The sequence below is a fragment of the Trichoderma gamsii genome (genome assembly GCF_001481775.2).
Source record: "Trichoderma gamsii strain T6085 chromosome Unknown Scaffold_28.2, whole genome shotgun sequence".
Classification (NCBI taxonomy): Eukaryota; Fungi; Ascomycota; class Sordariomycetes; order Hypocreales; family Hypocreaceae; genus Trichoderma; species Trichoderma gamsii.
The window spans coordinates 432,256-444,322 of NW_020171365.1; the positions used below are offsets into that span (position 1 = coordinate 432,256).

Here is a 12,067-nt window from a genome sequence, read left to right on the forward strand (position 1 = left end):
ATAGGTATATACCCTGATATGATTTTTGGCTTACTCCGACATGGTACACATTATTTACATGTATGTGTTGCAACAAGAAGTAATAGTAATTCTACTCTTTTAATGTCAAATTCAAATCTATTGCGTGCCTAATCCAGGCACCACCTTTGTTCTTACTTTCGATGTAAATCGTGACTAACCGTTTCGCCTAGATGGATATGCCTATCCTGATAACCCCCAGTGTGGTTTTACACTGATTCTAATTTTGCGTCTGAATGCTGCAAGCCAAGTCCATTTCCCAGCTAGTGAAGAGAAGAAATAAAAGAAGATGCCTACTCAGGTCAAAATACTATAGGTTCACGGTGCCCACATTCTTATCCTGATTGAAATCCTGGGAAAATAAGCGTTGCCACACGTCGAACCATTTCTCCTGCTGTGCTGTGAGCAGTTTCCCCGGTTGCTTGAAAGTTCTGTTAAGTAGCTCGCGCAGTCGCGTACGCAGCACTTTGATTACGAGCATCGTCTTCCAATCAGGGATAGCAAATCGACCCCTGTTTCCGTCCAATACTATAACACCGGAATAAAGCTGAATTTGGAGAGGCATAGATGGTTAGCAACTCTGGTATTGTGGAGTAGAATCTTAAGATGGAAATATATGACTTACATCGCAGCGTACGTCACCACACAGTAGTGCTATCGCAAAAGGCTCTGTTGCGCTGGTTTCCTGTGCACGGTAAACCCTATAACGTTGGTTAGCCATGCCTCAGACATGAATATATCAAAACCTAGAATAGGATGATGACTCACGATTTCGTTTGCATTATGGTGTAGTAAGATAGCCACCTCACATCGAAAAGAGCACGGTTGACCGAAGTTGGGTGTAGGCTTATGGACTGATTATTTCCAATGTTGCGAAGTCCTTTTGAGCCCGGAGCATCTCTGACAAGAAGCTTAGGGTAGAAGCTCCATGCTATAACAGAAGTCGAAACCAAGTCGTTATCGCTGTTTAGATTTACTCGCTGGGGCACATCGACGAATTGTTGTTGGCGGCGGCCGCGTCCACCTGAAGAATACCGCAGCTTCAAGAGGCCCCGTCGCTCTTCCTCTGTCAACGACAAGAATCCAGAGTCTGCAAGGGAGGTCAGAAGCTGACCCTTCAGATCCTCTATATTCGTGAGTGTCTGCTGGTTGAGATAGTTCTTCCTGCAGAATTGAAACTCTTTGCCTATGTTCCCGCTCGACTGGCACACCCTCTTCCACGCCAGGTATGCGTTATAGGTTGTTAGAACATCCGAGTCTGCGCGACGGAAAGCGGCCCTGGCATTATTTGCCTGCTGCTGCTGTCCGAAAGTGGCAGAAAATGGCGATTTGGATGATAAGATTGCAGCGACAGTGATAGCCATATCCAGGCATTTGAAAATCGAGCCCAGTAGGATGAGTTTTCCTAGGAAAACATCCAGAGGTAATCTTGCCAGCTGATGTCCAAGCGGTGTAAGATCTTCAGCGCCTGTCAAAGCACGAACGTCCACAAGCGCATCGATTGCGCGACGTATATTCTTCGCCGAGGGGGGGTCCAAAGCGTCGCCCAACGTCTCCTCAATACCCCCTATCTTGCATATCTTGACTCGAATGGCTAAGTCTTGCAAGGAAAGCCGGAGCATCTCTGGGGTTTGTTGATCGCTCATAAGAGTATCGTGCCTATACCGAGTAAACATATGGAAGCAAAGTCCATTTTGCACTCGGCCAGCTCGTCCTCTACGCTGTTTGGCATTTGCTCTCGATATGAAGGTATCAATCAGCCTAGAAAGCTGCTTCTTCTCATCAAAGCGCATTTCACGATGCTTGCCTGTGTCGATCACGCAAGTGATATCCGGAATGGTGATACCAGTTTCAGCAATATTCGTCGCCAGCACAATCTTCCGCATCCCTTGGGGTGGTACGAGAAAAGCTGCTTCTTGGTCCTCCATGGCAATCGTGGAGTGGAGAGGATAGACAAGCCAAGTTTGAGCGAATCGAGGATCTCCCAACAGCATATCATTTAGCGATCTAATATCTGCAATACCAGGTAAAAAGACCAAGATTGCGTTGCTGTACTCTTGCAGCGATTCGTCGGTAGCAATTCGAGAGATGAGTTCCACAATGAGATCAAGGTCGATCTGGTATTCGTTCATCTGAGCAAGAACAGCTTTGGTTCTATTTGAGTAACCAGTGAGGCTCTGTGCTATCTCCGTTTTCAAGCCGTCTACTTCCGTCGCCTCAGGAGCATCGTCATCGAGGTCAACTAGTCGATCGGATTCCGATGTGCTGGGAACATAGCCGGTAAGTTCAACAGCATCTTCTAGGTAGCGGACCTGCACCGGGAAGGTTCTTCCTGGAACATTTAAAACAGGCGCGCCACCTAGATATGCGGAAAACCGCTCGGCATCCACAGTCGCAGACATTAAAATAACCTTCAAATCTTTCCGGCGTTTGAGGAGGCGTTTAAGAACAATGAGAAGGAAGTCGCTATCAATGGAGCGTTCATGTACTTCATCAAGTACTAAATGTGTAACTTCATGGAGATCGTTGGACCCTTCAAGCATTCTCATGACAATTCCGGTGGTGGCGTATACAAGCCGTGTTTCTTTGGATGTGTTGGATTCAAGGCGGATAGAATAACCAACAAGGGATCTAGAAGTCCCCAAGTCGCCCTTTTCGTCGCCCAGCTCTTCGCTTACACGACGGGCGAGAGATATGGCAGATATACGACGAGGCTCTGTACAATAGACCTTGCACTGTTTACCCTGTGACAGTTCATGCTCCAGCAAAAAAGCTGGTACCTGGGTGCTTTTACCGCTGCAACACAGTGAGCAATAGGCATCATCAGGCAAAGAGTGAGACAACCGAACTTACCAACCAGTCTCGCCGCAGATTATTATCACCTGATTGTTATCCACAGCGTTGAGAACTTCGCCCTTGGATTTCCACATTGGAAGCTGGACTCGGGATTGCTAGCATAATACTGTTAATACACAGCAGTAATGCGATAGAAGATAGCACGAATCAATAACATACCAGCATAGCCTCGTACTTCTTCCTACCTGACTTTAAGGTCCACATTTTCTTCAAGTTTTCATCGATTTCAATGTGCTTTGTCCGCTCAGCGTGCCCTGATTCAACTCCATCTGAAGAGGCCTTGCCATTATTGCGACCTCGGAACGCTCCCTGTAGAACGACGCCATCTTCAAGCTCTTGATCTTGTCTCTGGCGGACAAGAGCTTTGATTTGCTTCACAACCAGTCGATCCTGCGCATCGAGATGAGATTTCTTGGCTTCGGCCATCTCAGACCAGAAGTCGCGCCAGACGGGATGAAGTTTGAGGTTGACCTTTTCATCTTTTGGATTGCCATTAAATATATGAAACAGGGCCACTGTAGCGATATAAGCCTCTGACTGCTTAGTATCAGGTGTGGCGACGTTAGTCATGGTAAATTTGAAATGTGTGGGATCAATCGTTGCCTCGACGTCTGAGCTTGCAATGACTTGAGGAAGCTCCTGTGTCTTGGACCACAAAACGTCCACAGAATGACGGTTGGCAAATGAAGCTTCGGAAACAACGGTGTACCTAATATTAACAGAAGGATCCCTAGTCGCTACATTAACAATCACTGCAGGAATAATCTTGAGAAACAAGTGGCCCGGTATGGCACATACCTTGAGCGACAGGCTTCTTCTAATACTCGTTTCGGACTGACGCCTGTCCATTTGGAAAACTCTCGAATAAAAAGTTTGGTGCCGTCTGAAGAGTTAACCACAGTTTGGAGCATTCCAGTAGCCGGGTTCACCTCGCTCTGTGGAAGAGACTCAAACAAGCCTGCAATATCATCATCTTCAGCATTCTCAGCCAGGATGTCTTTAGCCATTTTCTCAGCTATAGCAGCGATATCATCATCTTCAGCGACCTCAGTCGCAGGATCTTCCGATTGGAGCTGGCTGTCTCGATCACCAACAGGGTTCTTTCTGGCCAAAGCTAGCTGTTTTTCCAAGACAACCTTCTCCTTCTTCCATTCCTGCTCTGCCAAAAATTTATCAAAAAGAACGTCAGATTCTATTTTCTTCAATTTGGATTCCAGAACGGCCACTGTTGAGTCTGTCTCGATATCTTTGGCTTGTTGCGTGGTGGGTTTGGACTGGGGTCCTTTCTTCTCCATACGGCCCAATTCGAGTAGCCTTTTCTTCGTAGCGACATATTCTGGTATTAAATCTTCGGGCTCAATTTCGCCATCGAACGTTGCGATAGGTGCCTTTGGGGGTGATCGGGATTTGACCTTGCTTTTTTCATTCCGGCTGGCTTCAGCCGCGTTCAGTTTGGGAGTGCCTGTGCGAGAAGGAGTTGCAGATGTACTGTCCGCAGAGTCTAAATAAAACATTAGATGATGTTACAACGGAGATTTTGTGTTATTGGCTGGCCATGGAAGAAGCTAACCTTTGAGATTTGGCTTGGTTCTGTTCCCATACGTAGGAAGCTCTTCGAGAGGAGTTTCACGAGCAAGCCATTCCAGGGCTTCCTCTAATCCCCATATATAATCCCGAGGGGCAGATGAGATATTCGGCGCAATGTCCAAAATATGTTGTACAGTGCTCTCAACAACGCTCTCCGAAAATGCTGCCCCAGACAGAGCCTGTCGCAAGGTCCATATGCGTGATACCAAATCCTCTTCAGAGGGCATCTTTCCAGGCCCCGCATTCTCAGATGACAAGCTAGATGCATAAAAGCGACTCTCAGCTTTGATCAAATCAAGGATGTGGTCCATCAACTCTCGGGGTAGCCATTTTGGTGTATTGATGGTCTCTGCCTGGCTTCGAAGCAGGCGTCGGTCGGTCTCGAGCCGGGAGCATTGGCGCTGCGCATCTCGCTTCACCTTCTGCGAATACTTTTCTACAAATAGCTGCAGTTCGGACTCTTCGAGCTGTCGTTCGAATTCTTCGGGGCTTAGCACAGCTTCTTTGGCTTGTGCCCGTTCGCTGTGCTGTTCGGCTGGCGTTGAAGCTGGTGGGGTAGCTTCTGAGGCGGCTGGAGGGGCATTCTTTGGAGTATTGATGCCCGAAGAGGACTGTGATCCTACAGGTTCCACCACTTCCAAGCGAGGTTTGGACGCAACAGAGGTCGTTGCAAAGCCTCGCGCTGGGTTTGCTGCCGGCTTCTTCTTCTTCTTGTTACCACCGGCCATGAGATAGAGCAAAAAGAGGTGCCTGTAGTTTATGCGAGAGAAGGAGGAAAGTGAATGAGTGCCTGGACAAGAAGTGCCTGAAGTGCAGAGATAAGATATCAGCAGATAAATGAACGTACAATGGAGAAGTTGATATGCCCCAGTTCTTCTACAGCACTTTGGCTAGCTACATTGTGGTATCGGCACACTATTTACTGCATTATCTAAGCACCCTTCCGCATTCTGCACCTAAGCATACAGACTATGCCAATTAACTACTACTACTGCCTCAGATATAAACGAATTGTGTATTTAGATGGAACGAATCTTTAATTTTGCTCTTTCTAATCAATTGTACTAGAGGCTTTTTCTCTTTTTTTTTCCCTTTCCTTTTCAGGGTTTTGTCTCTTTTCACGGTCTTCTTTTCTTGCAACCATATTAGCACAAGCTATCTGTGCAGGCATATGCTATCGAGTGCTGCTACTGCCTAAGAGTCTAAGTATTTCAATTACCGTGCCCAAGCTGATGCGTGAGATTCTTCTTTGTCCCATCTTTAGCCAGAGCTGGCGTTCTATGAAGCATGCATGTGACAGCGGATCGCCCGACTCTCAGAATACGGTGAGCTTCATCTCAATCCACCATTTTTCACATGCCTCGATATCTGTAGTCTACCCTGTGTCTTCTCCTTATTGTTGCAGCATGCTCCTGTAAGCAGCACTATGCCATAAGCCCTTCTTTCGACGCGCTTCAGAAGATCCTTCAGCTCTGTCATAATTCCTCCTGGGGCGCGTTCTGCCTGCATGGCGCACTACACCAAATTGTGTAGGCTAGCGTAGCTAACACCGGCCTGCGCCCCTGTGGAATGCTGGGCCTGACGTCTTCTTTCTTCTGGCAACTTCTCCCATCTTTTCGATATATCTTTTATTGCTAAATGTAGAGTAAAGCTTCTCTGCCAACCGTCGGCTGTGCTTCGCTGGCTGTCTTCAATGAATGGTGTCGAGACGTGCTCAAGCCATCTTTCACATACCGGCCGTTCTTCAGCTAAACATCCCGCCTCAGTCCACATAGACTCAGTCAACGACTCTGAGTCAAGCGGAAGAGCCATCTTCGTTCCATCTTGATAATTCACAACACGCTCACGTTTTATAATCAATTGCTTGTCAATTAGCTGGGCAAAATGTTTGCTTTCGACCAAGCCGCACTACCGCAGATCACAACACGCAAAGCTCTCATTGTGGTTGACTTTCAAAATGAGTTCATCGGCGATGCTGATCCAGCGTTGCCTGTTAATCGCCCCGAGGGATTTGTCAAACGCACAGCTGAGATAGCAACCGCCTTTCGCTCTGTGGGGGATGTCATCTGGATTCACTCTCGATTTGACAAGGCTCGTTCGACTGATGACGATCAGATCATTTTATCAGAGAACCCACCCGCTTCGCAACCTGCATCTTCTCGAAATAAGGGCAGGCCAATTGTTACTGAGCCTTCTTCTGACGAACCTTTAGACCCTGAAGCTTTTCTAAGCCACGAAGAGCCTTTGCACGCCAAGACTTCTTCTGATCCGGGGAGCAACGTCCCATTGGCTATCGAGGAGGCCATTCACAGCAAGGACCTCAAATTAACAAAGTCTTACTACTCAGCGTTTCATGGCACACAGCTGTTGCGCGCCTTGCGTGGTAGAATGGTTACTGAAGTTTTCATCTGCGGCTCTCTTGCGAATATCGGTGTCTATGCTACCGCCATGGAAGCGGCCGGCCACGGTATGGCCATTACAGTCATAGAAGACTGCTGTGGGTATCGCCACAAGTCTAGGCAGGCTGCGGCGATAAAGAATCTCATTGAGCTAACTGGCTGTGAGATTTTACCCTCGGAAGAGGTCCTCAAGACCTTAGCCCCAAGCAAATCAGAAACCAAGACTCCAGGTGAACCAACATCTGCTAAACGGGCAAAGGCCGTCGCTAGCACCGATGAAGACATCATACAGTCCCTGTCTGGTCTCAAGTTAGATTCCAGCCCATCCGGCCCTAGCTCTGCTGTAGGCAAGGTCAACCGGGCCCCGAAAGCCAAGAGCGAATCTCAAGAGCCTAAAGAGGCCACCACTGAAGTTGAAAAAGAGAGTGAGAAAGACCAGCCTGTGGTTGGAGATGGCCCAACGGGGCGTGTTGCCGATGCTGAAAACGAAAGTGACTCGTCATCTCAGTCCAAACTGTGCGAAGGTGACACAGACGTCATATATGATGCCCTGCCAAAGCCTTTAGCGGACGAAGCTTTTGATAAGCTTGAGAAAGAGGTTCTTTGGCAGCGAATGTCCCACCAGGGCGGAGAGGTTCCTCGACTCGTCGCAGTTCAAGGCCAAGTGGACGAAGATGGCACGATGCCAGTGTATCGTCACCCTGCCGACGAATCCCCGCCCCTGCTGTCCTTCTCTCCAACGGTCCAAGCCATCAAAGCCGAAATTGAGAAGCATCTTGGTCATCCTCTAAACCATGTCCTCATTCAATTTTATCGCGACGGAAATGACTACATTTCCGAGCATAGCGACAAAACGCTAGACATTGTAAAGGGGTCTTATATCGCAAACGTCAGCCTTGGAGCGGAAAGAACCATGATACTAAGAACTAAGAGGCTGGAAAGGGATCTTTCTGGGACGGCAGCAGCAGCAGCAGCAGCAGCAGCAGCAATAAGTAAGGAGGAGAAGCGAAAGATTCAGCGTGCTCGCCTTCCTCACAACTCACTCTGTCGCATGGGCCTGCAGACTAATATGAAGTGGCTGCACGCCATCCGAAGAGACAAGCGCGCAGATCGCGACAAGTCAGCTGCAGAACTGGCGTTTTCGGGGCGCCGTATATCGCTTACATTTAGACACATTGGAACGTTTCTGGATCGTGATGAGACTATTATCTGGGGTCAGGGGGCAACCGGCAGGACCCGCGACACCGCGCATCCCATAAGCAACGGTCAGAGCCCCGAAGCTGTTAAAATGATTCAGGCATTCGGCACGGAGAATCATGCCTCAGATTTTGACTGGTCTGCTCATTACGGCCGTGGTTTTGACGTGCTGCATATTAGCAACTCTCCCAGGTTCTTTGCTTCTGCGGACCCAATAGTGAATATGCGCATCGCACTTATGCTGGCCGAGTATGGCATTAAGTATGCCAAGGGCAGCATGGCTTCTGGCTCCGAATCCCATAACGAGAACCAAACAAACCCGCCAGCATTGTGGTCTCTTCCCATAAAGTTCATTGATAATGATGCCGCTAAATCGGTCATTCATGGCGACATGGCTATTATGCTCTACCTTTACTCGCGCTATGACCCGGGCCGTGTCACTGGATCAGGAGCTGCCACTCGAAATCCATCAGAACTTGCTAAACTGTTCAGCCAATTTCAACAAGGAATGAAGTTCTTCAATCTCTGGCGCCAACTGAGTGGCGATGGAAGTACAGGGACTCGTGCCGGAGCACTACCTGTGACATTGAAGCAAGAACTTGCTGTTTGGGACAGTTACATTGTCGACGTTTCGAAAAATGAGCGAGTTCCATTCCTATGTGAAGATTCTCTCACCCTTCCTGACTTTGTCGTCTGGCCGATTCTGTATTCCATCGTAGAAGAGCACGGCTCAGAAGTAGCATTTAAAGGTCTAGACGGGTTGCAGAAGTATTATGAGGCTGTTCGACAGTTGGATAACGTGGTTACTGCTGTAGGAAATCGCTAGTTTCAACGTCTTACTAAGAGAGGAGAAAATAGTCATAAACCTTTCACTAATCTAATCTTTCTGTCATCCAATTACCTTGTAGTCTAATGTACATGTAGAGCTTTACAAAATGCTTCTACGTGATTTAACAAATTGAAGAATCAAAAGCTGCAGAGGAACGTCTGAATCCGCAGGCGGGATGCCCACAGTGGTGATAGAATCCTTCAATTTAACTATCTAAGGATACAGTACTTTGAACAGGGCTTTGCCATATGGGATTCAACTATTGAGCCGCGTCCCAAGGGAGAGGGTATGTGCCCACCCAGTCCGCGACCTCGCTCTTCAGCTGCACAATCTCCGGATCGCTGTCTCCATTGCCCAGATGCTCTACGAAAAGCTTGAGCTTGCCGGGCGACTTTTCACCTCGCTCTTGAGCTGCCGCTCGCACAGTCTTGTTAATGCGAGTCGCAATGGTGACAGCTCGGTCAACAACATCTGCTACGCGGACAAAATCGTCTTCACGGAAGCCACGAGTTGTCATGGCGGGCGTTCCCATACGAAGACCGCCAGGCACCAAGGCTGATCGATCGCCTGGGACGGTGTTCTTGTTCGCAGCAACGCCAACTAGTTCCAGAACACGCTCCACTCTGCTGCCGTCAATGCCATGGGGCTTAAGGTCGACGAGAACGAGGTGGTTGTCGGTACCGCCACTGACAAGATTATATCCCAGGCCGCCTTTTCCCTTGTCTTCTCCAAGACGCTTGGCGAAGGCCTTGGCATTTGCCAAAACTTGGGACTGATAGGCCTGGAATTCAGGCGTCTGTGTCTGCTTCAGCGCTACAGCAAGAGCCGTTATGGTATGGTTGTGAGGACCACCCTGGTGACCGGGGAAAACGGAGTTGTTGATTGGACCCTCAAGATCGTACATTTCGTCCACTTTTGTCTTTGGGTTCTGCCTTCGAACACCTTTACGGAAGAAGATTAAAGCTCCCCGGGGGCCACGGAGACTCTTGTGGCTAGTGGTGGTGACGATGTCAGCGAAGGGGAATGGACCGGGCAACACCTTGGCCGCAACAAGACCAGAGATGTGCGCCATATCTGCCACCATATAAGCGTTGACCTTGTCGCAAATTTCCCGTATGCGCTGGTAATCAATCAAGCGGCTATAAGCACTGGTTCCGGCAATGATGATCTTGGGTCGGTAGATGGTGGCCAGCTTTTCAAGGTTATCGTAATCGATATAGCCGGTACGCTCATCCAGTTGGTAAGGCAGAGTTTCAAAATACTTTGACACTGCAGATATCTTCTTGGTCGGCGTCTGGTAGCCATGGGAAAGATGTCCGCCATGAGGCAAGTCAAGGCCCATCAGTCGGTCATGAGTATCCATGAGTGCTGAGTACACATAGAGGTTTGCCGGGGCGCCAGAAAGAGCTGCATATAGCAATGGTTAATTTACTTGTAACGCAGAAGCTTCGAATATTCGAATAGTGCTTGACTTGCCCTGTACATTGACTCCCCAATTCTTGGAATCCAAGCCAAATGCTTCCAGTGCTCGCTGCTGGCATAGTCTCTCGGACTGGTCGATAACCTCATTGCCGCCATAGTATCGGGCACCAGGGTAGCCCTCCGAGTACTTGTCTGCAGGGGAATATCCGTTAGTTACTCTGAGCAGCCACTCGGCGACTCCAACGTTTACGTACTCTGCATGACACTGCCCAGCGCATCTAGTACGGCCTGGGAGGTGAAATTCTCTGACGGAATCAGATTGATGAAATGCTTCTGTCGCGTTTTTTCCTACTCCAGGGCTCAGCATGCGCAACACTTGCTATGTGGGCTGATTCTTCAGAGACGGACTCGTTCAATGATGTCAAAAACAGCCGGGTCGGCCTTCTCGAGATGCGCCGAGAGAAGCTGTTGGCTCATTGTTAGTACATGATGCCTGACATGGCCAATTGGAGCTTTGCCGACCTGCTGCTGGCCATCTTGGGCCAGTGAAGCCTTTGCTCGTCGAGCGACCAGAGCTGCTGCAGTCACAGACGGTGGCCTTGTGGCCAGCCTCTTCAAGCTGCCAAAAGGCATAGCCCTGCTTCGCAAATAAGCTGCCATGGCGTCAAGGACTTGAAGGCTGGAGACGTGAGGCGCCCAGGTTCAATTACGACGCAGACAGGAAATATAAAGGGCGAGGCGGCTAAATATCGAGCCTGCGAGGATGCTGCGACGGAGAACAAAATAGCCCGGCGAGGAATCGTAGCGGCGCTGCTTGCCGCAACCACCTCCGATCGCGTGGGTTGAAATGCGGCGCTCCGTGGCCTGGCCTGACCGTGATTATCCGGCTGCAAGTCTCGCCATCCCCGCATACAACCCAAGGCAGTATAGTTTGCCGCCTACTAGCGAGCGCAGTTACATGTCTGCCAGGTACCCAATTGCGCAGAGCTTCGCGGCCTGCCCCAGGCTGTCTCGTGAGGGATCGCAGCTGAAGCGCGCATTTTACAAATAGTTTCGCTGCTTCAGTGGAATACGTTACATAATGTAATCCCTCGCATGGGGCTGCTATGACCTGTACGTTTAAGATTGAAGATTCTGAAGATTCCAATATCTTGAATTAGCGCCCTTTCGAGTCATTGCAAGCTATACCTCCACAAGGTGGAATAGCCGCACTCCGGTAGATGCCTCGCTCTACTAAACTACTTGTGAACTCGGCTTTACCATTCAGCATCACGACAAGACAAGGTAGGTAGGACTAGATATTGTACTGTAGAGTAGCAAAGAAGGATTCTCTCGCTAAAGCGATCACGGCGCAACGTTCGATTCTTCGGCTCATCCTTTTCCCGCTTCCCCACAGCTCCCCGCCCCCGGCTCTGTTTCGGATGCTTAAGACATGATGCTCGACTCCCGTGCGCTGATTGCTTTCTTCTCTCTTTCCAGATTATCAACTAAAGTTGGGCGTGACGAGTCTGCTTGGTTTTACTTATTGGAATTCCGCTTCTTGCGGGAGCATGCTGATATGCCCTGGCGCCTTCACCACCTTGAGGGGCAATTTGAAGCATCCTGATCCAACCAATAGTTGATGTACCCGTGCTTGGTTTACTTCTTGTCCTCTGTGCATAAAGCTCTTCCTACCATTTCGCCTACCACCTCTCCTTGCGTGCTTGATCTTATTGTTTTCAACTCAAATATCTCGTCTTTTTTAAAAAGCTTGTCAATC

The 12,067-nt window shown here is 49.0% G+C and overlaps 4 protein-coding genes across 4 annotated transcripts; 1 reads left to right on the plus strand and 3 right to left on the minus strand.

The window, feature by feature from the left end:
• Positions 1 to 328: 328 nt before the first annotated feature.
• Positions 329 to 5,189, minus strand: TGAM01_v207594 (hypothetical protein; the record flags this gene model as incomplete). Its single annotated transcript, XM_018810963.1, has 7 exons — positions 329 to 565; positions 644 to 719; positions 787 to 2,814; positions 2,872 to 2,969; positions 3,034 to 3,604; positions 3,673 to 4,375; positions 4,445 to 5,189. The coding sequence occupies 7 exons, from the start codon at positions 5,187 to 5,189 to the stop codon at positions 329 to 331; spliced, it is 4,458 nt and encodes a 1,485-aa protein (XP_018655827.1).
• A 1,156-nt stretch (positions 5,190 to 6,345) lies between these two features.
• TGAM01_v207596 (isochorismatase) lies at positions 6,346 to 8,883 on the plus strand (the record flags this gene model as incomplete). The annotated part of the gene is made up of 1 exon (XM_018810962.1): positions 6,346 to 8,883. One exon carries the CDS (start codon positions 6,346 to 6,348, stop codon positions 8,881 to 8,883), a length of 2,538 nt encoding a protein of 845 aa, XP_018655826.1.
• A 262-nt stretch (positions 8,884 to 9,145) lies between these two features.
• On the minus strand, positions 9,146 to 10,249 carry TGAM01_v207597 (serine hydroxymethyltransferase, mitochondrial; the record flags this gene model as incomplete). The annotated part of the gene is made up of 1 exon (XM_018810961.1): positions 9,146 to 10,249. The coding sequence occupies one exon, from the start codon at positions 10,247 to 10,249 to the stop codon at positions 9,146 to 9,148; it is 1,104 nt and encodes a 367-aa protein (XP_018655825.1).
• A 60-nt stretch (positions 10,250 to 10,309) lies between these two features.
• Positions 10,310 to 10,968, minus strand: TGAM01_v207598 (serine hydroxymethyltransferase; the record flags this gene model as incomplete). The annotated part of the gene is made up of 4 exons (XM_018810960.1): positions 10,310 to 10,500; positions 10,563 to 10,656; positions 10,717 to 10,773; positions 10,831 to 10,968. 4 exons carry the CDS (start codon positions 10,966 to 10,968, stop codon positions 10,310 to 10,312), a joined length of 480 nt encoding a protein of 159 aa, XP_018655824.1.
• Positions 10,969 to 12,067: the final 1,099 nt, after the last annotated feature.